The sequence below is a fragment of the Protomyctophum parallelum genome (genome assembly GCF_964188405.1).
Source record: "Protomyctophum parallelum genome assembly, chromosome: 10".
Classification (NCBI taxonomy): domain Eukaryota; kingdom Metazoa; phylum Chordata; class Actinopteri; order Myctophiformes; family Myctophidae; genus Protomyctophum; species Protomyctophum parallelum.
In genome coordinates, this window is record NC_139704.1 from 25,348,585 (window position 1) to 25,375,205 (window position 26,621).

The 26,621-nt window shown below is 45.6% G+C and overlaps 1 protein-coding gene across 1 annotated transcript in view; it reads left to right on the forward strand.

Annotated features, from left to right (window-relative positions):
* zmiz1a (zinc finger, MIZ-type containing 1a) overlaps window positions 1-26,621 on the forward strand; it is a 181,288-nt gene that overhangs the window by 130,835 nt on the left and 23,832 nt on the right. The window contains exons 6-14 of the mRNA XM_083774390.1: window positions 4,443-4,478; window positions 17,779-17,917; window positions 20,620-20,737; window positions 21,490-21,719; window positions 22,394-22,613; window positions 24,106-24,393; window positions 24,623-24,817; window positions 25,332-25,400; window positions 25,853-26,018. Of these exons, the coding sequence (XP_083630516.1) occupies window positions 4,443-4,478; window positions 17,779-17,917; window positions 20,620-20,737; window positions 21,490-21,719; window positions 22,394-22,613; window positions 24,106-24,393; window positions 24,623-24,817; window positions 25,332-25,400; window positions 25,853-26,018 (1,461 nt within the window). The remainder of the gene's footprint in view (window positions 1-4,442; window positions 4,479-17,778; window positions 17,918-20,619; window positions 20,738-21,489; window positions 21,720-22,393; window positions 22,614-24,105; window positions 24,394-24,622; window positions 24,818-25,331; window positions 25,401-25,852; window positions 26,019-26,621) is intronic.

A 26,621-nucleotide genomic window follows, 5' to 3' on the forward strand; every position in this document is an offset into this window, starting at 1 on the left:
GTACACACAACCACGTGCACCTTTTCACCTGCTCTTTCTTTGACAGCTTGATCCAAACCACTGTCTCTGTAGTGCAGATATTCTGCCCTGAAAGGTACTTTCAAAAGAATGTTGTTTTAATACATTTACCTGAAAGGTACTTTCAAAAGAATGTTGTTTTAATACATTTGAAAACTTGAAATTGGACATTCTGTCAAATCAGTACTTTCTACTTTTTGGTACTTTAAGTACATTTTGATGCCAATACTTTTGTACTTCCGGAATTCCGGTAGTAGGCCTATTTATTTTCTTTAGTGAGATATGTGAGTACTTTTTCCACCACTGGCTGGGAGTGAGTTTAGACAAGGCCTCGTCACCCCAGGTCCATTGCTTTGTTTTGGGAGTGAGTTTAGAGAAGGCCTCGTCACCCCACGTCCATTGCTTTGTTCTGGGGACGTCCAGGAGGTTGGCATCACCCGACCTGAGGGAGCTGTTTTTCATCCGGTTAAAGGCCTATTTATACTCCAGTTTTAGGTGATATGATAACCATATTGGGGGAAACTACAACACGCTGCGGTGGTGATCTCTCTGTTTTTACAACAGTTTCGGTGGTCACCATATGTGACCAGATTTGACTGAGGGCCTGCCATTGGATTTTTTTTTTTTTTTTTTTTCATGTCACGTGAAAGCAGGGAATAATAGCTTCAAATTGACATATTGGTTGTTCAGTTTGACCCGCACCAGTTTTGGAAATATGGCTTTTTAGAGTAATGTCTTGCAGAGAAACAGCGAGTTGAGAACACAAGCTTGAAAGGTTCACTTCTGTGGTCTCTAACATTACACCTGCTCTAGTATGTGAAGAGTCTGCCTGTGCTATTAACTCATTTTGGAGTTTTGGTGAAAAGCTGCACGATGGCAGGCTCTCAGTCAAATCTGGTCACATTCTATGGATAGGCCTTTATAGTGGGCAGACAGTTCATTTATACATTGACATTCGCTGCCCACACACTTTAGTATCATGCAATATGATGAGGACTTAACTTACAAATATTGTACTTTTTAGTCCAATGCAATTATATAATGCTCTGTAGATTTGAATTATTATTACAAAACACACTAACCACTACAGCCCTATATACATTTCCGTGTCTTTTTTTCAAAATCACCCAAATCACTGAATGCTCCTTATATTTTCCCTATATTTTGATGCCGATACTTTCGTCCAAGTGTATTTTGAATGTGGGACTTCTACTTGTAACAGAGTAGCCTATATATCTACATTGCAGTATTGATACTTTTACTTAAAGTGGTATTTCACTTTCAAAACATGTTTTGAGTCATGTCATCGTCTACTCAAGTCTATGTGAACACCCCAGAGTTTTTACGTTGCTTGATTCAGTATTTAGAGATTTGATATTCATTTTAGCTGCCATTTTTACTCCACCCGTCCTTGACTCTAGTGACTGATATCATCCTTCTAATACGTGAGGGGGCCATGTTTATTTTATTTTTTTCGATTACTGCTTTCATTTATTGTATTTTTAATTTCCCCCCAAATTATAAAAACATTAATGAAAAACGTAAATGAATTTTTTTTAGGGCATTATCAGTCACCAGAACCTAAGATCGTACTGTACTGTGCTGTGCTGTACTGTACTGTACTGTACTGTACTGTACTGTACTGTACTGTACTGTACTGTACTGTACTGTACTGTACTGTACTGTACTGTACTGTACTGTGCTGTGCTGTGCTGTACTGTGCTGTGCTGTGCTGTACTGTACTGTACTGTACTGTACTGTGCTGTGCTGTACTGTACTGTACTGTACTGTACTGTACTGTACTGTACCTGATCCTGACAGTGGCTGTTTGCACATGACGAGAGCTGGTCAGCTGACCACCGCTTGACCTACATGCTGCGCTGTCTTTTATATATAGGGTCAGTCAGTCTGTGTGTGTGTGTGCGTGCGTGCGTGCATGCGTGCGTGTGCTTCTCAGACAGATGATGACCTACTTGAAGCTCATTTCCTGTGTGTGTGTGTGTGTGTGTGTGTGTGTGTGTGTGTGTGTGTGTGTGTGTGTGTGTGTGTGTGTGTGTGTGTGTGTGTGTGCGCGCGCTTGCACTCTTTACAAGTTGTTGAACTCCTGTGCTTTGAAGCCTCAGCCAATCATATTTGTTTAGGACAGTGGTTCTCAAAGTGGGGTCTGGGGACCCCCAGGGGTCCTTGAGGAAGTTCCGGGGGTGGCAAAGATAGTTAACATAGCACCAACATCCGTTTGACCACTGTGTGAGCTTGTAGATCGGCTATTTTCAAAGGACCAAAATGTATACAGGGCTGAAGTGGTTAATGTATGTTTTGTAATAATAATCAAAATCTTCAAAGTATCTACAGTAGTAACATTAAAGTTTTCGTATAAATGTAGTAGGGTAAAAGTGCAATATTATAAGTAAAAGTATTGGGCCTGGGCCAGCTTAGCGGTCCAGGCACCTTGGTTGGTAAATCCTGCATGACGTCCTGTGTGTCGCGGGTTCGCGTCCCGATCGCGACCAACTTTACTTTGTGTCTCCCCGCCATCTCTCTCCCCGTTTGAAGTAAAAATGGAAATTTGAAATACTCAAGTAAACTACAAATACCTCAAGTACAGTACTTCAGTACAGTACTTAAGTAAATGTACAGTACACCCTGTGGCGTTGCGTAGTGACGTGTGTGTAATGTGACTCATTCATGACATTAAGACTACAGTATGTGAACCTGCTGTCAGGTAGAATCCTCTTTATTTCCATATTATATTTGTGTAAATGGTTAAATGGTGCATTTATGTAGCGCCTTTATCCAAGGCGCTTTACATAGATACAGTAGGTGCCTACAATTTTTACTTAAATGATATTTCACTTCCAAACGTTTGGGACAAACATGTTGAGCACCCCAGACAGTTTTTATTAAGTTGCTTGATTCAATATTTAGATATTTGATGTGCATTTCATCAGACACGCCCCCTTACAAACCCCATTGGAGCTTCAAAGCATTTTAATCATGTCGAATTCATTGAAAACACCTGTCCTTGGATCGGATGACTGATATTGTCCTTCTAATGTGTGAGGCGGCCGTGTTTTGTCAATTTGTTTCTTCTTCTCCTTCGTTTTAAATTTGGATCACATATTGGGGCTGGGGCATATTATTGGGACCATAAAGCATAATATCAGCCACCATGAACCAATGGACAGGTGTTTCCAATTAATCTAAATCTAAAATAAAATAAAAAATATATAAAATGGAGTTTGAAGTCACAATGAGGTTTGAAGATTGACCCCAAACATGTTTGAAAATGTAATATTTAAAATGATATCCCTCTAACAGCACTTGAGTAAATGTACCGAGTAACTCTCCCTCCTGCGTTCGTGTGTGTGTGCCTGTGTGCATGCGTGTGTGTGTGTGTGTGTGTGTGTGTGCCTGCGTGCGTGTGTGTGTGTGTGTGTGTGTGTGTGTGTGTGTGTGTGTGTGTGTGTGTGTGTGTGTGTGTGTGTGTGTGTGTGTGCCTGCGTGCGTGCGTGCGTGCCTGTGTGCGTGCGTACGTACGTGCGTGTGTGCGTGCGAGTCAGCCTGCCCTGCGACACTTAAGAACAGTTCACAGGACTATCCTCTGTCTGCGACCTGGCTGCTTGAAGTTCCTTCAGAGGAGGAGGATCCAAAGAGGAATATCTGACTAATGTCAAGTATTGGCAGCATGTCAACATGCTTCTGCATCTGGTGGCCTCAGGCACTATGAATATTTAAGGCAAGAGAAAAGGCTGGAGAAAATAATCTTTCCACTGCAATATCTACTGTATGTACATACATACAGCAGTGGTTTACCATTTATTTTAACGTCCATTTACTATTGTATTTGCTGGGAATCCCCCGTCTTTCTCTCTCTCTCTCTCTTCCCGAGTTCCCGCCCTAATGATGTCATTGACATCAGCGGTGACAGAGCGAGATGAAAGCCATACTGTGTGAGTTGAGAGAAGTGGCGTGTCTGCGTATAATTAGCCCTGTGATATTCGCTAGTTTCCCTCCAGTCACTGATAAGAGCTCCTCCATTCACTCAATGAATCTCCAATCTCCATTCACTCAATGCTCCCTTCATGTGTGTGGGGTGTACTACTACTACTACTACTACACGCACGCACGCACGACACCGATACGAGCGGTCTTATGTGTGTGTTTATCAAGTACTTTACCACGAGTTAGAATCAAGAACCGGGACGTATTCTTTTTTTTTAGAATGTGTATTGTGACATCATTAGCAACATTTTCTTTTTTTTATATACGGCAGGTCGCGCGGGGTCAGGCCTGCAACGCATACTGTGCTGTGTTTGAAGTGAATTGTGTTGTAGTGTTCATAATGCTACCTCTGACAAACCCCCTCCTCCCCCCCCCTCCCCCCCATCCAGTTTAAAATGTGTTTAAAATTTGAACCCCTACAGAAACCAACAGCTGCAGGAGGTGTCAGAGTGACTCAGGTAGAGCATACCTGTATTATCCTCTCATCCCGAGGCTGCGGCATCCCTTTTGGCTTGTGACTCACTTCACAGACACGCGCACACACACACACACACGCACCACATCCCACGCCACATCCCATCCCGCTGGAAGAGGGGGGTACCATCCCGTTCCCCCTCCCATGCATCTCCACCTGTCCTCTCTCCTCATCTGGCCATCCATCCATCCATCCATCCATCCAGCCCTTCCAACTCTCTCTCTCTCTGCATCCCTGCTGGTCGAACTGCCAGAGTTCACAGCTTGGAGGGAGATCTATCAGGGGAATGTCTGCGTTTGCATTATCGGTAGAACCACTATAGTAGGAACTATAACTATAACTACTTCCGCTGTTGGGAAGAAACCTCCTATCTCCATATTGTCACACAAAAGTTGTCATAAGTAGCAGATCCACAAGATCGGTTTCCAGCTCGTGGATCTGCTACTTTTGCTAATTTTAATCGTGAAAAGTAAGGGTTTTGGACATATGAGGTCGCCACCCGACAGAGACGAGAATACTTCCTCCTATGACAAAAACGTGGAAATGGATGACCTACAGTATACGAGCCTGACGTGTTGTTGTGAGCTTGTAGATCTGCTATATGTTGATTTGAGCCAAATAAGGACAGCAGGGTTAAAGCTGCACTATGCAACGCTCCTCTTCTACCCCGAATATTTTAACCAGGGTTCCTGTGTGCAAACATTTTGACCATTTAGAGCTTGCCGTGTTTGCTCAGGGGATAAATAAATGGACTCTTGGCCATCAGCTCAGAATTCGTGTCAGATCCTGCTGTGTCCTATAGGTCAGTGGTTCCCCAGGGAGTTCAAAGGGGTCCCCAGCCAAATGATAGTTAGGAAACAAATGGAACCATACGGACCCTACCGGGTCCATTTGGTTCCATTTGTACACTCTCAGAGTTAAATTAACATTGATTTTACGATATACATTGGGGGTCCCAGAGATAGAAATGCCATTAAATGGGGGGGTCCGTAGACTAATGCATGTCAAACTTGGGGTCCTGCTAGAACCGTGAAAATCTTTTCAAATGGGGGTCCCCGCGGGCTAATAAGTCTGGCGGTCCTTGACATGAAATGTCCCAATAGAACAAAATACAACCACCTATTTATTCATAAAAAGGTTACATACTGCTGCTATAAATCAAAACAAAAAAACAAAGGCCTGTGGGGAAAAAAAACATATGGCCTTTTTTCTTTTACTATTTTAATCGAGAAACAAAAATAAAAAACTAAGTCAGCTCATATTGGCTGACTTAGGTCGAGACGGGGTGAGATTTCTTCTTTTAGACACAGCAGTGCAGGTGTGATTGGCTCTTCCCCCTGAAGCCATGGAGACTAAAACAAAACCCATTTGATACGCTTCCTCTCTGGGCTAGAAGTTGGTCTTGGAATGGGACGGGGGTGGGGGGGGTGGGGCGCTGGGGGGTGCAGGCTGGAGACAGGGGTCATATCATTGGCTGCTTAAATGGTTTCCATTACACTTCAGCAAAAAGCATGACTGTTGTTTTATTCCATAGGATTTTTATACATCCCTCCATATTTCATCTGTATTTTTGCATACGTTCTGTCCACACAGCAGTCATAAAACTGCCAGCTTTTTTTAACCAATCTTCACTTTGAAAGAAACTGCTTCTTCTTCTTCTTCTTCTTCTTCTTCTTCTTCTTCTTCCTCTCTCTCTCTCTCTCTCTCTCTCTCTCTCTCTCTCTCTCTCTCTCTCTCTCTCTCTCTCTCTCTCTCTCTCTCTCTCTCTCTCTCTCTCTCTCTCTCTCTCTCTCCCTCTCTCTCTCTCTCTCTCTCTCTCTCTCTCTCTCCATTTTGGTGTCATCTCTCACGTCGTCTGCGTACTCTTGTAATGTGTAGTGCTGCTGCGGTGTGTCTGGTATATCAGAGAGGCTTTTAATGTGTGTTTTTCGTACTGAGAGTCTTTCCTGTAGTATTGTATTGTTGTCTGTGTGGTTATTACTGCTGAACGAACGAACAGCTGCATATAACAGAGTGGCTCACAGCCTCAGCCTGATGGCCTCATAAGTCTAACATCTCCCCCCGAGTCATGGGGATATCCCTTTGGTTTGGTGGTTAAGATGTTGTCTTTCCACGCCGGAAACCAGGGTACGATTCCCGGGTGTCACACACATGCCCCGTATGAAGATTGATTCTATAGGGCTGCAACTCTACATGGCTTTCTTTTCCATTAATCGAATAGTCGGAATGTGCGCTCTTTTTATTTATTTTTATTATTCAACATATCATATCGGTCATCCACAAAAGCCCAATAATTGTCTCCGCCAGGCCGAAGGTATGGGGAGAGAGTATGTTTTGCACTCGGTCCGTGTGTTTGTGTGAGTGAGTCCGTGTGTCCGTCCGTCCGTGTGTCCGTCCGTCTGTTACCAGCTAATCTCCGGCACCGTTAACCCGGTCGATGCCAAACTTTGCACACACACTCCCTGGATGCCAACGATGAACCTCTGCCCGAATTTTTCCAGAACGGCCTGCTATAGTGCCACCAGGAGGCCACCTTTTGTAAAACACATTTATTGATATTACTCCTCCAGATTCTGTCCAGAAATCCCACAAATCGCTACACACTATCTCTATAGTCATGTGCTCAAGACGGATCTGTCCGGTATTTCATATTCCATCCTAATTGGCTAACATTGGCTTTCAAAGTTTGCAGGATTGGCCCATTTCGAACAAAAAGCATCAAATCATGAGGATTTCACGATTTCAAGTGCAATTTACGTGGAATCTTTCACAGACTTTCCTACTAGGCTGAGGAATATATCTCACCCTTTTCACATTGGCCTGTTATAGCGTCACCAACAGGTGGATTTTGGCACCCTTTTCACATTGGCCTATTATAGCGCCACCAGGAGGCCACAACATGACCTGCCCTGGTGGAGACCTGTGGGGCACTTTATGCTTAATCACACAACGGTGCGAAAATAGCCACGTTTTTTAACTCATTTAAACCGGGAATGGCATCTGTGTTATTTTATAATGATCATATTGTGCTAACTATTTAGGAAACACAGCGCTATAGTGGGGTATAGTGCTTTCACATGCAGCGTTTCACAAGTCAGTTGTTGCGTTGTTAATTCTCATCCTGGAATGATTTTCTCACCACTGGCAGATGGTTTAACCGTCCAATGTCATGCTCAGTAGGATATCGCTTTTACCACGTACGCACGCACGCAGAAAACACACTCGGAGCTCATGGTAATTAGCATCAGGGTTTCCTTGCGAAAGAAAGAGAGAGTCTGTAGTACTGTACACGCACACACACACACTCACACACACTCTCTGTCATTAGTTAATGGGGCTTGCAGCCTGGCTTACCTGGCTCCCTATAGGCACTGACTGAGGTGAGAGCAGGGTGTGTGTGTGTGTGTGTGTGTGTGTGTGTGTGTGTGTGTGTGTGTGTGTGTGTGTGTGTGTGTGTGTGTGTGTGTGTGTGTGTGTGTGTGTGTGTGTGTGTGTGTGTGTGTGTGTGTGTGTGTGTGTGTGTGTGTGTGTGTGTGTGTTAAGGCTGTACCCTAGCCCTTATTTTAGGACTCGAACTTCGGCAGGAATTTCCGTGTGAACATTCGGACCATTTGTTTCTAATTAATTAAAAAAATAACCGTCTCGATCAGAGCGCACAGCGCGTCTCCCCCGCTCTTAGCTGCGCAGTTCACATCCAAAAGTGTCACTCTCTCGGTTCTGCACTGCTGTACTGGAGAAGTATATAGCACTTTCGGTTCTGTCGAGGGCAGCGCAGGGTTGGGATTCAGAACCGGGTCCCGGTTCCGACATTGCGGATCCGGAGCCGGTTCCATCGTTTTTTTATTAACGGTTCCCCAAACGTTTCTCATCAGTCGTCATTTAGCTCCGCTGTGTCTGTGTGCATGCAAGCAGAGCCTGGGGTGACGTCACCCCACCTACATGAGTGAGTGGGGTTGGGGAGGATACGCCCACTGTTCTGTGCATTCAGCGACCGCCACCGAGCGAGTGGGACAATAATGTCGAAGAGATCTCCAAAGTGTGGTTAACAGAGAGGGAAATTACTCTGACTCTGAGGCTCAGGCTGAGCCATAGACTGTAAAAAATATGGACAAAGCGTTCCGCGGGTCTAACATGAACGTAAAATGAAGCCTGTCAGTCCTTGAATTGTACATCGCCATCTTTCTAGATCCGTTTGGGCCCAGCTGGCCATTGGCTGGCCCAGACAACGAGGCGGGACTTCCCCCCTTCTTGTCCGTTGGTTTTTATTTTGACTCGAGTGGGTGGGGAATCCCGATCATAGACTGTAACGGTAGCCACGCCCCTCAGAACATGCGCGACTTTATGGTAATTTATTTTATGACATTAGAAATGAGACTTTAAACTAGTGACTGGAAGCAGAAAGTATTCATGACCATGCTTATTAAGGTAATACAGTCTAGGTGAAGTTGGGCCCAAATACATGGACTTCTATGGGGCTATGGTTTTTTTTGGGCCCAATGACAGCGCCACAACAGACCATTATATGAACTTTCAGGAAATCCCGATTTCCTTAGTAGCTTCACAAAATATCTGTCTGACTGCCCCCCTGGGCTGAGCATGCAAGTGCAATAAATGCTATAGTTCCCTGGCTGTTGCAACTTGTACCAGTTGCAGTTTTGCACCACGTCCACACTGAAGAAACATCTCAAAATCAATTTTCCTACACGAGTCCACAACTCACGAGAATAATCTACCGGTAGGCACATCGCGTTTGTGAGCCATGCGGAAAGCCGTGCCTGCACTCCCCGCAGCTCCACCACAGCGCAGCGAGAGAGAGAGAGAACTAACATTTTTCTCAAATTGTGCGATCGTGCTGGGGTGTGTGTGTGTGTGTGTGTGTGTTTGTTGCTGATTGGCTGCTGGGAGTGCAGGCCCATCACCAAATGAATGTGCACAGGGGATTTTGGAGAGGGACAGCACAACAAGGAGATAGACATAACTTCTGACAGGAATGCACTAGAAACTTACTTTTTTTCACATGCTCATATCACATTGTCGCCGAGATATATTTTCGAGTTAATAAAAAAGGAGAAAAAAAATATTTATTTTTATAAAGAATTTAAAATAAAAAAACCGAATGGTTCAAACTCATTAATTAAGATTCGAGTGCCAACCCTAACGAGCGAACATTCGAACCTTGAATGTTTGGTGACAGCCTTAGTGTGTGTGTGTGTGTGTGTGTGTGTGTGTGTGTGTGTGTGTGTGTGTGTGTGTGTGTGTGTGTGTGTGTGTGTGTGTGTGTGTGTGTGTGTGTGTGTGTGTGTGTGTGTGTGTGTGTGTGTGTGTGTTGGGGGGGGGGGGGGGGGGGGAGGTACACCCAACCCCGAAACATGGGACCTAATGCCGCTTGGACACTCATCTGCATCAAGGCCTGTTGGCCTGTTGTTTAGAGGTCCCTGCAGTCTGCTGTTTGGAGGTCCCTGCAGTCTGTTGTCTAGAGGTCCCTGCAGTCTGTTGTATAGAGGTCCCTGCAGTCTGTTGTATAGAGGTCCCTGCAGTCTGTTGTATAGAGGTCCCTGCAGTCTGTTGTATAGAGGTCCCTGCAGTCTGTTGTATAGAGGTCCCTGCAGTCTGTTGTATAGAGGTCCCTGCAGTCTGTTGTATAGAGGTCCCTGCAGTCTGTTGTATAGAGGTCTGTTGTATAGAGGTCCCTGCAGTCTGTATAGAGGTCCCTGCAGTCTGAGGTCCCTGCAGTCTGAGGTCCCTGCAGTCTATGACATACTATAGTAGGCCCCTTTCCCACAGGGTTTGAGCCGCTTCTGAGCTTTTTTTTCACCCGCCTAATTTTTAACCAAATTCCCAGATACCAGTTCTAGAACCAAAGTTCTTTTACTGGAAAAGGGCCGTAGTTTGGTGTCTAGGGGGTGTGTACTAAGTTGTATGTCATGGCATAGTGTGGTGTCTAGGGGGTGTGTACTTGTATGTCATGGCGTGCGTACTTGTATGTCATGGCGTAGTGTGGTGTCTAGGGGGGGTGTACTTGTACATCATGGCTGGGGGATGAACTTGTACGTCAAGCGTCTATGGCAGTGGTTCCCAAACTTTTTCATGTCAAGGACCCCCAAATTGACACTAATTAGCCCACGTACCCCCATTTGAAGAGATATACCAGGGACTTTCATGAGAGAAGAATTTTTAGCGGCTCTAGCAGTGATTCTCAACCTGTTTAATTTCAAGGACCCTCAGTTTGACATGAATTAGGCTACGGACACCCCTATTTATGGCATTTCTATCTCCGAGACACGATTATGGTCCATTTGGTTCCAAACTATCATGCAACTGGGGATCCCCTGGAACTCCCTCAAGGACCCCTGGAGGTCCCCGGACCCCACTTCAAGAACCACTGCTCTATATGGTAAACCATTGGTCCCCAAGGCTACTTATACTTATACTCAGAATGTCCACCCGAGAATAGGCACACTGGGGTTCGTGTTGTTCATAAAATGGTAATTACGAGTTTTCATCGTGTCTCAAAATCCACTTTACAGAACATTCTGCAAAGGCAAAAGGCTTTTAATGGAATGTGTAATGCAGGGTATTGTGGGAAGTCAATGCCTTTTTCCTCCTCCATGGACTGCACAGGGCCAGTGATGTGCAGTCATTAGAGGCTGAATGAATGGGGCCCTATACCAAAGAGCCTTTAGGTGACCTTGCCTTGTCTTTACCAGGTAGCTGGTAGAGAGACTATGATTTAATTATAGGGCCTTATGAGGTTTAATAGGCACGGATGAAAGGGGGAGAGAGAGAGAGTGAAGGAGAGACAGCGAAGAAAGTGGCAGAGATCTTTTTTCTTTTTTTGAGCTTTTGTCCCCACACGTCTCAACATTTGCCAGTGACAATGAAAGGAGAAATTAGGTCAAATGTCCGCCAAATATGACGTAAATTTGTGGCAACAGGCATTCTGATTGGCCAGTATGAGATGATGCATGATGATGCACGATGATAAGAGCGCCCCTCACTTCACACGGGTGTGATTTTTGAGTGGCCCCTTCTATAAACAGCTTTTGTCCCCCCACGTCTCAAGATTTGCCATTGACAATGAAAGGGGAATTCAGGTCAAATGCCTGCTAAATCTTGTCCCCATACGTCTCAGTATTTGCCATTGACAATGAACGGAGAAATGACGTCAGAATTCCGCTAAATATGACGTAAATTAAACATCAAAACATTAAACGACATTGACATTGAAGGGAAAACTTACGTCATATGTAAACGAGCAAATCGGCTAACCAATCAACATGTTGGTGGGAGCGCTTTTTAATAGTACCTAATCTGGTTCTAGTGTTGGCTATATTGGCGCTGCTGGCCTTAGCAAATCCTCTTGTTGAGCCCCTCCAATGCATGGCTTTTGAAGATTACGTCATATGGCAGCCAAGCCTATGGACTTTTCAATGCTTGTTTAGAGGATTTATGACGTAAATTGAATGGCAGCCCAGTCTATGGACTTTTAATTGTGTGTTTAGGGCAGCGGTAAAACAAAACAAGCGGTATAAACACAGCCCCTCACTTCACACTAGTTGTTATTCCACTATAGCCAAGATAAAATAACACTTCATATAGCAGTGCAGTGTAACGAAAGCAGTGGTTCTCAAAGTGGGACCCCCCCAGTGGTCCTTGAGGGGGGGAAATGAGCAGAATGCAGTTGACATGGCATCAACGTCCGTTTAAATGATGTGAAAGTAGTTTGTGTCAAGGAGTCGTTGACGTGAAAAGGTTTGCGATGTACGTATACACTCTGCTAAGCTTTCAAAAATGTGCAAGGTAGGTAACAGTACCAGGGAGAATATAGCTCCTCTCTATTCTGAATAGTTGTAGACGCAGCGCGGCCCGGGGTCATGGCCTGGCAGAATGCATGAAGTCACTCTGACTCCACTTTAACCCAGCAGAAAAGTATTCCCCCCCCCTGGCCTGTGTTGTCTCTGTTTGGCCGTCTGTATGCTGGGCTCGGCTGTGGAGCTGGTCTTTTAGCTCTAAATGGTGGGTTGTCGGCCGCGCAGACCGGTCCACGATGCAGAGGTGGTGATTTAGTGGGGAGATAAGCTCTCTGTAATGGCAGGGTGGAATCATTTCTCTTTAACCAGGAGGCCTGGCTCTCTCTCCACCCTCTCGAAATAAAAAAAAAGGTCTCCTCTCCTCTCCAGTGTTAAGATTAAAATAAGCAACCAGGTCTATGAAAACAAGCCCAAAAGAAGCGACCATATATAGAATAGGGCAATAGGCCACATGAGCACTTCAAATCTATCGGCTATTTGTAAATAGCCGATCTACAAGCTCACAATGTGAGGAGTAAGTGAGCTTGTAAATGGTAAATGGTGCATTTATATAGTGCCTTTATTTCAAGGCGCTTTACAGAGATTGTGCATTACATTCACCCATTCACACACCGATGCAGAGGAAACCATGCAAGGCCTTGTATATCGGGAGCACATCGGGAGCAATTAGGGGTTCAGAGTCTTGCTCAAGGACACCTCAACACTGACTCTGGGGGAGCCCGGGATCAAACTGGGAACCTCGGGGACCGCATGTAAATCCGACGGAGCATTAGTTTGACATGCAGACGCATGTCGAACTAGCGCCTGCTCCCGTGCTTGCGGTTATGGTTAGGTTAGGGTTTGAGGTGGGTTGTCGTTTGTCGGACCAATGACTAGTCTAAGCCATTTTGGGCGGGAACCCCTTTTGGTGTTTTAAACATTATATAGCAGATCTACAAGCTCATAGCACGCCACCGAGTGGCTATTTTTTTTTATCGTGAAAATATTTATTTTACTCTACCCCTGAGCCACTGTTTGCACGGCCACTATTTTCCAAAAAGAAGGTGAAAAAAGTGCAAAATGTGAAATATTTTCATTTACAATACTGCCACATTTATTTAGCCAAAACAGCCCTCACTGTCAACTATTTTTCGTTTTTACCTTATTTTTTAAGTGGCTAGCCCCTTCTATAATCAGCTTGTCCCCACACGTCTCAAGATTTGCCATTGACCACGGTAAGAGAATTCCGGTCAAATGTCTGCAAAACTTTGTCCCCACACGTCTCAAGATTTGCCATTGATGGTGAACGGAGCAATGGCGTCAGATGTCTGCTTTTTATGACGTCAATTAAACATCAAAACATTAAACGCCATTGACATTGAAGGGAAAATGTACGTCATATGTACAGTAAACGAGCAAATCATTCTGATTGGCCAGTATGGGAGGATGCATGATGATGTATGATGACAAGAGTTCCCCTCATTTCACACAGGTGTGATTATTTTAGTTTTTGGTCACGCTGTTTGATGTTTTTGGAGGTTTTTGTTCCTTTTTTTCCTATTGGCTGTTCCTGTCATGGCTACCAGTTCCCACCTGATGTTGTGTGCGAGTTCAGACTGATTCAGACCGTAATGCATAACTGCTAGCTTACATAACATCTTGAGGCTAGGACTGAAGTCTAAGACATTCAGGTCATCATTACATTCTCTAAAGAGGAAGATACGATCTCCCACCACGCAGCAGCACTTAATATATATCCCTGGACACAGGCCTTTCCCCTTGGGCTCAACCTTCTTCCAGGAGAAGGTTTCTGGCCTGAATTTCCACATATCCTTTAAAGCCTGTGAGTTATTACAGCCACCAAATATGTACAGCTCTCCATTGTAGGTGAAGCCTGACTGACAAAAGTCAGTTTCTGGAAGAAACTGTGCAGAAGGTGTGGTCAGCCAGTGGTCGGTCTCTGGTCAAACACTCTGATGGTGTTGTTGTTGTAGTAGTACCCCCTCTTGCCCCCAAATACAAACATCTTTGTCCAGATGATGGTGGCAGAGTGACGTGATGAAGCAGGAGGTGGAGTTCCTCCGGAGTTGATTAAAGTCCAGACCATTGTGGTGGTGTCCAACTTGTAGATGTCATTAGTGCGTCGAGTCTGGTTCCATCCTCCGTGGATAAACATGACCTTCCCCAAGACACAGGCTGAGTGGTACCACCTCCCCTCTGGAATAGTCCCAGAAACCTGTGGTTTGAACCACGTGTGGGCGTCGACATCAAAGGCATAAAGCACGTTGCAGTAATTATGACCTGCAATAGGCCTCCCTCCCCAGAGGTAGGCATATTCAACAAGAACAGCTGTGTGGCCGTTACGCCCGGAGGGAACCTCAAGGTGGCGTTCTTCTCCTCTTCCAGGGGTCACTGGGGCGAACGTCTTCCAGGTCAAAGACCTGTTGAAGGCGAGCACATCAATGTGATCCTTGTAACCTCCGAAGGAGTACACATAGTGTCTCACTGTCACAGCACTCTGATTGGCTGTTCCTGGTTCTCTCAGACGCACAGCCCGGTGTAACATTACTCACGACAGTACCACAGGGAATAAAACCTATTGGTCCGTGGTGTCCTATTGGTCAATGGTATCCTAGTGGTCAATCCCTCCGTGTACACGTGTGGAATAATACTCTGCGTTCTTCACTTATATTCGCTCGGAGGCACAAACACCACACACGATCTGTCCAATCCGTGAAGCCGATGCTTTGAGTTGACCAATCAGGGAGGACGATGATCCTGGATGGTCGGCTCTCGTTCAGAGCACACATCAGTATCACAGCCAGGTCAGTCGATCCTGTAGGCCTATACACTCTATGACATTCGACGAATCAGACCCTTCCTGGGCCAGGAATCAGCCAATCAGACCCTTCCTCACCCAGGAGTCAGCCCAGATCCTTATCCAGGATATCTATTATTATTGAAGGGCTCTAACTCCTTCTATAAACAGCTATAGTGTAGATTCTGTCTGAACACAAACATTAAATGCCAATGGATGGAGAATTTATGTCATATGTGGCTGAGCAAATCGGCTGGGAGCCTTTGGCCAATAAGAGACCACCATTCTTGATGATGATGATGTACGATGATTAGAGCACCCCTCCCTTCACACGGGTGTGATTTATTTATATTTTTTTACCTCAACTTTAAGTAGTCACAGAATATGCATGGTCACTATGATCGCACGTTGGAAATGACTCTGAGAGAGCTGTTCGTTGGAAATGACTCTGAGAGAGCCGTTTGTTGGAAATGACTCTGAGAGAGCCGTTCGTTGGAAATGACTCTGAGAGAGCCGTTCGTTGGAAATGACTCTGAGAGAGCCGTTCGTTGGAAATGACTCTGAGAGAGCCGTTCGTTGGAAATGACTCTGAGAGAGCTGTTCGTTGGAAATGACTCTGAGAGAGCCGCTCATTGGAAATGACTCTGAGAGAGCCGTTCGTTGCATTCATGCATTGTGAGCTGAGATCGGCTGAGATCTTTGCTATTATTTGAATTGAAATCCTGAAAAAAGTTTTTGCTATTTTTTAATTGGAATCCTGAAAAGTAACATTTTTATTTTATTTCAAATGCATTTAGTTATACTTATGTTAACTTTATGAACTTAAATGCAAATACATTGGACATAAAAATAAAAAGGACAACAATTGTTTTCATACTAGTCATGCAGCTACAGTACTAATACAGACTGAAGTAATTAAAGCGGGTCATGTTTGGAACTGCTGAAATCAATTATATATCAATATTCAGATATTAACCTGAGGGCCATATAACGTGACGGTGGGGGCCGCATGTGGGCCCCGGGCCGCCTGTTGCCCATGCATGTTTTATGTAGATCGTCTATTTTCAAATGGTCATAACAGCCCTCCTCCTCCCATCGAGCAGTCTGATTGGTCATTACAGCCCTCCTCCTCCCATCGAGCAGTCTGATTGGTCATTACAGCCCTCCTCCTCCCATCGAGCAGTCTGATTGGTCATTACAGCCCTCCTCCTCCCATCGAGCAGTCTGTTGGTGATTACAGCCCTCCTCCTCCCATCGAGCTGTCTGATTGGTCATTACAGCCCTCCTCCTCCCATCGAGCTGTCTGATTGGTCATTACAGCCCTCCTCCTCCCATCGAGCTGTCTGATTGGTCATTACAGCCCTCCTCCTCCCATCGAGCAGTCTGATTGGTCATTACAGCCCTCCTCCTCTGATCGGAGCAGTCTGATTGGTCATTACAGCCCTCCTATTCTGATCTGAGCAGTCTGATTGGTCATTACAGCCCTCCTCTGATCGATACGAAAGAGAGCATAGCTGGAGGACGGGCGTAAGAGGACAGACAGACTGACTGACTGACTGACTGATCAGTTTGTGCTCCTGTAGAAACACAGGCCGGGGGGGGGGGGGTCCTTTAGTAGGGCTGATTGAGACCACGCTCTGCAGATAGATGGAGAACATGTGTGTGCACTTGTGCGTGTGTGTGCGTGTGTGTGTGTGTGTGTGTGTGTGTGTGTGTGTGTGTGTGTGTGTGTGTGTGTGTGTGTGTGTGTGTGTGTGTGTGTGTGTGTGTGTGTGTGTGTGTGTGTGTGTGTGTGTGTGTGTGTGTGTGTGTGTGTGTGTGTGTGCGTGTGTTTCAGTACTGTGTCAGTGAAATCCATTCACAGCCTTCACCGACACTGAGCATTTTATTGTGTTAGGCTGCCCCCCGGAGGCCAAAAGGAATGGTGTGAAATGACTGGCTGGACACACACAGTCATACACACACAGTTGCACACACACACACACACACACACACACACACATACACATGCATGCGCACACAGTCACACACAGACACACGCACACACACACACACACACACACACACACACACACACACACACACACACCCACTGCACTTCATCAAAGTCGATATATATGGCTGTTGAGTCAGCTTAACCCCGACATAATCAAAGATGGCAACGTTTTTACAACAAGGTAAAACGCTGAAGTATGAGGCACACGGCAGGGTCATGTTTTATGTGAAGCTGTAAATGATCTTCAGTGGAGTTTTTGGTTAAAAGGCGAATGGAGTCTCAAACGGATCGCAGCATTTTTGAGAGGGTTTCTTTGTCCTTACCTGGACTGTATCTTTGCACTGAAACGAATGCACGGTGAAAAACGGATCTGTGTGTGTGTGTGTGTGTGTGTGTGTGTGTGTGTGTGTGTGTGTGTGTGTGTGTGTGTGTGTGTGTGTGTGTGTGTGTGTGTGTGTGTGTGTGTGTGTGTGTGTGTGTGTGTGTGTGTGTGTCTTTTTGTGTCCATGTGCATAGTGCATACATGTGCAGTGCATGCACAGGTCGACAGAACAATTATGTCCATGTGAGTGTGTGTGTGTGTGAGTGTGTGTGTGTGTGTGTGTGTGTGTGTGAGAGAGCAACAGAGCAACGACACTAACGTGAACGTGTGTGTGTGTGTGTGTCTCTCTCTCTGCAGCCCTGCTGTCCTCGTGGTGCGAGGAGTTGGGTCGTCTCCTCCTCCTGCGTCATCAGAAGAACCGCAGAAACGAACCGCAGGGCAAGGTGCCCCCCATGCAGCCCACCATGAACAACCTGAAGCCTGGCCTCACTCACAAGTCAGTACCTAACTCCCCCTAACACCCACCATGAACAACCTGAAGCCTGGCCTCACACACAAGTCAGTACCTAACCCCCCCTAACACCCACCATGAACAACCTGAAGCCTGGCCTCACACACAAGTCAGTACCTAACCCCCCCTAACACCCACCATGAACAACCTGAAGCCTGGCCTCACACACAAGTCAGTACCTAACCCCCCCTAACACCCACCATGAACAACCTGAAGCCTGGCCTCACACACAAGTCAGTACCTAACCCCCCCTAACACCCACCATGAACAACCTGAAGCCTGGCCTCACTCACAAGTCAGTACCTAACCCCCCCCCCCCCCCCCCCCCTAACACCCACCATGAACAACCTGAAGCCTGGCCTCACTCACAAGTCAGTACCTAACCCCCCCCCCCCCCCCACCCCCCCCCCCCCCCCCCCACCCCTAACACCCACCATGAAGGTGATAACCTATAACCTATGGTGACCACCGAAAAGGTGGTCACCTCATCAGTGAAGGCATGTTGTAGCCTTCTAAATTGTGACAGTTTTCTGGAATACCTCATGTTTCTGTATCAGTTGTTCTCATACTATTTCATGTCAAGGACCCCCAGAATCATATCCCCGTCTGAAAATATGTTGTTTCAGGGACCCCCAGAAGCAAAGATTTGAGTTAAGAACCTATATATATTCAACATTTTCACGATTTTCCAAAAATAGCAGACCTACAAGCTCATAGCGCAGCACTCGGTGCCGTGCTATGAGCTATTTTTCAATAGCTAGTTGTATAACATAATAGGGTTCCCGCCCCAAAATGGGTTAAGCCAGACTCTTTATTTGAAACCACAAAACAACCATGTATCTTGTGATGTCCTGGGAAATTGTCCTCACAATGTCAAATTCTACTATATCTACTTTGTTGGGACATTTTGTAATTCAAGTACACGCGCGCACACACACACACACACACACACACACACACACACACACACACACACATACACACACACACACACACACACACACACACACACACACACACACACACACACACACACATAGGAAAGAGAGCAGTGAAGTCATAGATAGTCTGTAGAACATTCTGTGCTCACTCCCTCTCGCCTGGGCTTGGCCTGCCAAGAGTTTGCTCACCCCTCCGCGGAGGATGCTGGGATATGTTGAGCATTTGAGGAAACATTGAACACGACGTCCATTCCAAACGGCTCACCTCTGGAGAAACTAAAAACACACCGCCGTCCAAAAGCAACAGTGGAAGAAGTAGCCTACTCTGTTTAGTTTTCTTTTCTCGAGTAAAAGTAGATAAAAATAATCTGTTGCATGTAAAAAACCTATTAAACATTTAACATATAACAGTATCAGAATATCAAATAGTACCAAAGTAAAAGTGTTCATTTTTCAATAATTGTAGTGGAGTAAAAAAAAAGTGCACACACGCACGAGGGTCTGGTGTGTTTGTTATGATTCACAGTTTCTCGTGTTTTGGCTTGAAAAGTTTGGATCTCAATCTGAATGGCAAACATTCCAAGTGCCCCCCAGCTATCTATACACACAGTATATTTATTTTATTTATCTATCCATCTATCTAGTGACTCCCAAGTTTCATCACTTTCTTTTTCCTTGTTTTTTTCCCACGAGGGCATGCAACCCCCATGATTTGAAATTGAAGACATTTGGAATTGCATAACCCTTTGGCGGGACTGTGGGACATATTCCCCAAACGACCCCCCTTAAAGGGGACTACCACCCATTTTCAACATTAAACTATGTCATTTATGTGTCTTAGGGGGCTTATCTATGGAAGTATGAAAAAGGGTCCATTGAAAACAATGTTGCACATTAAGCTAATCTTCTTTTTTTTATTTGGAGACCCCCCCCCCTGGGAGTCCCAACCCCTAGTTTGGGAATCACTGCCCTAGAGAAGTAGTAGAAGAGTGTGTTAAAACTTTTTTTTTGCAGTCTATGGCTCCAAGCCGCGGCTTGAGAATAGCTGCCCTATGACAGTGTTGTTTGCTTTGGTGTTTTGCTTCCCAGTGATGCCAGTGTTGTGTGTTTGACCATAGACATAATCATAGAAAAAGGTATCGATGCCTCCTTCGGCTCTGAGGCTCACAGAAGAAGGGGACGTTCGGTATAGGCCAGTCAGAGGCAATGTAAACGTTTGTTTTCTCATGCCAATAAAGCTCCTTTGGATTGAATTGATAAAGATGTGCTCTGATTGACCAGTAGTCACTTGAGTGACAGCGACGCAGCGTTCCTCACTGCCGCCTAAAAGGAGAATTCCATGCTAGAAGGCTCTCTTACCTTTATTTGTAGTTGTTACGTCCCCACCAAAGAGGTCCAGGTGTTATTTTGTGCAAAAGTGCATTATTGGCTATTTCCCCTAATATAAGCCCTCAATTGGGGTTGGGTTTTTGTGCTAATTCGCTTATTTCCATCAAAATAAGTAGTAAAGTGTGCCGCTTAGGATACTATTTACATTATGAAGAGTTGAGTTGATTTTTGAGCGATGGAAACAAGCTAATTAGACCCAATGCCCCAGTCAATTCAATGCAATTCAATTAAATTCATTGAGGGCTTATATTAGGGGAAATAGCCAATAATACACTTTGCACAAAATAACAATGAACTGCAGCGGCCAATGAGGCATCTATGTTCTTATATCTGTGTGTTTGACTGTGTGTTTGGCAGTGATGGCTCCTTCCCCTACGACTCTGTCCCGTGGCAGCAGAGCAGCAACCAGGCACCCCCCGGGTCCCTCTCCGTGGTCACCACGGTGTGGGGTGTGACCAACACGTCCCAAAGTCACGTAGGTTACACCTTGAATACACTACAACTACACACACACATCACTGTTTAGAATCAGACCACAGCCAGGTTGAAAGTGGTTCAAATAGAACATCGTCACTGTATCTCCATATTGTAACTGTTTGTGTGTGCTTTTTTTCTCGTACATTTACGCCCTATACTTGTTCACATGAAGTTGCAGATCTACAAGCTCCAAACACGGCACCAAGCTATGCGTTTTGAGGCTTGTTGTCGATCTGCCACTTTTGCTATTTATATTTCCTATATACAGGTTTAATGTTTGTTTAATAAATGCCATTGACAATGAAGGGAACACTTACGTCATTTTGTAACTCATTACGTCATATTGTCTCTTTATTGTTAATGGCATTTAAGGTTTGTGTTGGCACCGTTTGTTTTACATCTCCATTACAGTACATCACCTAACAACATGAGTTAGACTTTAATATATTAGCGGAATTTAGCGCCCCTCACTTCACACAGGTGTGATTTTTTAATTTGAATTGAACTTGTGAGATTTCCACCCGACAGAGACTATATATATATACTGTGTGTGTGTGTGTGTGTATATATATATATATATATATATATATATATATATATATATATACATACACATACACATACATATATATTTTAGGGTATATGCCTATGGACTTTGACCCTGTATTTGTGAAATGATTGCTGTACGAATCTTACGATCCATTGACATTAACTCATAGTCTTACATTGGACTACGCCGTTGCGTTGCAGGTGCAGAGCCACTCCATGGTGAACAGCAACAACCACATGAACCCGGGCGGGAACCACCCCATGGGTCAGGGCATGTCGGGCGGCGGGACGGGGCTCAACTCGCCGCCGTTCGGCGGGCAGCAGCAGCAGTTCCCGTCCAAAGGAGGAGGCTCCAACCAGGCCTACATGCAGGCGGGCATGTACGGCAGACCCGGAGGATACCCCGGAGGCCCTGGGGGGTACAGCGGCAGGTATAGGGCTGGCACCATTACACCTTTAAGTTCATTCATTCATTGTCACACTCTGAATAATAATTGCGATTGTGAACAATTTAATTGTGGGTTGTTGGTTTTTTTTTGCATTGGACATCGTTGCATTTTGTATTTCTGTTTCCCTTTTAGGCTTCGTAATCACATATTTCCAAAGAAATTACAAAATAGCTTATAGCACGTCACGAAGTGTTGGTCGCCACAACCGAACGCCTGGTAGCATTTTAGGTTCAACGCTTTTTACTGCCACTGATTGGTTCGGTCCGGGTGTGGGGGGCGGTTGACCCAGAGTAATCTAGTAAGAGAGTGGCGACACACTTTGATCTCGCCGCAGACTGCTATGGGCTATATTTCCAAACATTGGAACTATCCTATTGAGATGAGCACTTCCGCATTATATTGTTACAACGTTACACCCTCTCTTACTAGATTACTCTGGGTTGACCACCAATCCCTGAGCGATCCCAGATCTGGTCCGGTTAGCGGACTCCCAGGAACAACCCCTGAAACGCGACTTTGCGCCTCATTTTTCGAGCTTGCAAATCTGCTATTATTGACGCTTTCGTGTGACACTGTACTATGATCAAGTAGGATATATGTTCATTTAAATTTGTCCGGCCCCGACTACAGCGACGACATTACGATTTGTCTTGCAGTTATTCCGGGGGTCCCAACGGCCCCCCTCCGGGAGGCATGGGAGGTATGACCTCGCCACATGTGCGCCCTGGTCCGGGCGACTTCGCACAGCCGGCCGCGGCAGCGGCGGCCGCTGCAGTGGCGGCCGCGGCCGCTACAGCCACAGCAACGGCCACGGCCACGGTGGCCGCCATGCAGCAGGACAACCAGAACAAACAGGACATGAGCCAGTATGGACAGGTGAGCCCTAAACCCTAAACCCCTAACCCCTAACCCCTAACCCACTGCCATGCAGCAGGACAACCAGAACAAACAGGACATGAGCCAGTACGGACAGGTGAGCCCTAAACCCTAAACCCCTAACCCCTAACCCACTGCCATGCAGCAGGACAACCAGAACAAACAGGACATGAGCCAGTACGGACAGGTGAGCCCTAAACCCTAAACCCCTAACCCCTAACCCACTGCCATGCAGCAGGACAACCAGAACAAACAGGACATGAGCCAGTACGGACAGGTGAGCCCTAAACCCTAAACCCCTAACCCACTGCCATGCAGCAGGACAACCAGAACAAACAGGACATGAGCCAGTACGGACAGGTGAGCCCTAACCCTAACCAGTGTTGTTTTTGTCGACTAAAACTAAGAAGAAAAATGTTCCTCTACTACCTTTTTCCACTGACGAAAACTAAATGAAAACTAAGCTACAGTATGATGACTAAAACTAAATATACTGACAATTTCGTTGATGAATATAAACTAGACTAAATGTTAGGAAGGGATGTAGTCAGTGGACAGGAGATCCAGTATAAGTCATTCTACACTTGGTTGCATGCTGAAAATAGAAGATCTACCGTTATCGTTGTCTCGTACAATGACAATAAAGATATTCTGATATTCTGATACAACGCTCTTGTGCTGCGACACGTTGTGAGCTTGTAGATCAGCTATTTTAAGTGTAATAACGGTCATTACGACGGCATCAAGGCCCGCCAAAATACATTTTAGTCGACTGAATCAACTGTAGATTTAGTCGACTAAAACTAGACTAACACTAAAACATTCCAGGTGACTAAAATGTGACTAAAACTAAATGAAAACTATTCAAGAGGCTACGACTAAAACTAAAATAGAAATTTGCTACCAAAAGCAACACTGACCCTAACACCTAAACCCTATCCCTAACCGTGTTTCACACTTTTAGACCATATCTGTGGTCATCATATGCCCATACCTAACAATGGATGCCAAAATAATAATAAATTCTGATTTTTGTGTGTTTTTGTATCAAAAGTCCATACAGGTTTTTTTTTATTACTTCCTGAAAACAAAAACGTGCTGTGTGATGACGTGTAGAGATACACATCGATAAAAGCCAATAAAAATGAAGCTCACCAGTTTGTTTCCCATGCTTAATTACTCCTCCTCCACAGCTGGTTTTGATTAAAGAACTACTCTGTTTTTATTCTCATTCAAGATGACATCCAGACAGTGTATTACTTGTTTTAAACGTAATCATCACTCTAAGCCAGCATTTCCAGCTAAAACTTCAAAATAATATGTCCACCATTTCCGTTGCCCTACACCTTTAAGCCTGCCTAGGCTACTTAAACTATTTAAGTTTAAGTGGTCACCTTATCACCTAAAACTGGAGTATGAATAGGCCTTTACAGGGGACTCACCTGTATATAAACCCCCCCAATAAATCAAATGTGTGTGGTTTCCCCCACAGATGTGTCCGTCGTTCCAGATGGGGCCTGCACAGACCTACAACAGTCAGTTCATGAGCCAGGCCGGCCCGCGAGGGCCCCCCGGTGGAATGAACCCAACTGGCATGGCGTCGCCCATGAACAACCCCAACATGGGCGGGCCCCCCATGGGCATGGGCCAAGCTCGAGCCCCAGGCATGGTGGGGCCTTACGGCGGACAGCGGATGCCGCAGCAGGGGGGCTATCCCGGAGGAGGGCCCCCCAGACAGGGCATGCCCATGCAGGCCATGAAGAGGCCGTACCCCGGAGAGGCAAGTGGCGCCATGTGAATCCCTTACTGGGGGGTCCTTGAGGGGGTATACCTACCAGGGGGACCCCCCCCCTTCCCCCTGCTCAATTAGCTAATACTGCATCACAATCATTTTAACCCCTGTATCCATTTTTTTATGTTGGGCGTGAAAGGTTTTTGGACACAGAGAGAGACGAAATGTAATAATCTAACCTCCATTGAAACCCGTTTTGTTCCCGTTGTCCTTCCAGTCACCATATGGCGGTCAGCAGTACGGCGGGCCCAACGGTCAGTTCCCGCCCCAGCAGGGTGGTCAGTACCCGTCGGGCAACGCCTCCAGACCGCTGCCCTCGCCCAACTACCCCGGCCAGAGGATGCCGGGCGGCGGGCAGCAGGGCCAGGGGCAGTACCCGCCCGGCATGCCCAGCATGGGCCAGTACTACAAGGTAACGTTTTGTTCTCGTCGACTAAAACTATGACGAAAAATGTGCGTCGACTACCTTCTTTCACTGATAAAAACTAAATAAAAACTAAGCCATGATGACTAAAACTAAGACTAAATATACTGTCGATTTTGTCAACAAATCAAAACTAGACTAAAATGTTAGGCAGGGACTAGTGGACAAGACGCGTTATGAGCTTGTATATCTGCTATTTGGTATGTGTAAAATCAGTCATTATGACGGCATCAAGGCCCGCCAAAACACATTTTAGTCGACTAAATCAACTGTAGATGACTAGATGTAGTCGACTAAAATCTTATGATATTTAATCGACTAAAACTAGACTAATTCAAGAGACTGACTAAAACTAAAATAGAAATTTGCTGCCAAAAACAACACTGGCTGACTCCCAGCTTAAAAAAAAACATGGAGGATGGGTCTTCAGTTAATAGGACTTTATTTTGTAGTGGCGTAGAGATGTCCAAAGAACTGACCACGCTCTGTTTGGTCATAGCAGGAGTCATTCAACGGACAGAGCACTAACTTCTCTGGGGGAGGGCCGTACTCATACAGCCAAGGCAACGCGGTACGTCTCCTGTCCTTCAAAGTGTGTGTGTGTGTGTGTGTGTGTGTGTGTTTGTGTGTGTGTGTGTGTGTGTGTGTGTGTGTGTGTGTGTGTGTGTGTGTGCGCGCGCGCGCGTGTGTGTGTGTGTGTGTGTGTGTGTGCGTGCCTGTGCGTGCGTGTGCATGTGTGTGTGTTTACCCAATCTGTACGGTAGATTATTTTAGAAATGCAGTAAGTGATATTTTATTAACTGTCTCTCTCTCTCTCTCCTCATTTCCTGTATATCTACTGTATGCTATCAATAAAGGCAGACAAAAACCGAAAAATACTTACTTAATTGTCACTTAATGTTTTTATTGCCTGTGCAAAGATCAATAACGAGATTTGTAAAAAGAAAGAAAAATAAAAAAAAGTGTTAAATAACTACCGTATATATTATGTCTCTCTCTCTCTCTCTCTCTCTCTCTCTCCAGCCTCCGAGGCCTGGTAACTACCCTCACTCGCCCGTCCCCGGTAACCCCACGCCCCCCATGACCCCAGGAAGCAGTATTCCTCCGTACCTGTCGCCCGGCCAGGACGTGAAGCCCCCCTTCCCCCCCGACATGAAGCCCAGCATGACGTCGCTTCCTCCGCCGTCGGGTGAGGAGGAGAAGTGTCGCACAGCGCGGCCGCTATCACAGCACTCTACAGCACATTTAGCAGACGCTCAAGGTGCTTGTGGTGTGGAAGGAATAGTTTCACTGCTCCGGCTCAGTGGCCTTGTGGTTAGAGTGTTCGCCCTGAAAGTGGGAGGTCGAGGTTCGATCCCCGGCCCGGGGTCATACCAAAGACTGTAAAAAATGGGACCCAATGCCTTTCTGCTTGCCACTCAGCATCAATTGGGGTTTATAAGGGATATAATATTGATACTAAGGGCTCCATTTCCTCACACGGTAAATAGTGTCCTGCCTTTTACACACCAGAGGTACACAGTAAATGGTGTCCTAAAGGAAGTCTTAACCCATTTTGGGACGGGAATCCCTTTTGGTGTTTTAAACATTATGTTATAATTTAGCTATTGAAAAATAGCAGATCTACAAGCTCATACGAGCTTGTAGGTCTGCTATTGTTTTTGAAAAATTGAAGAACGACTGACATAGAAACATAGCTTTTTCAGAAAACTGTCAGGATATAGAAGACATTTTTATAATCTGATCTCAGGTCAAAGTGGGTTAAGGTGCACAGTAAACGGTGTCCTAAAGG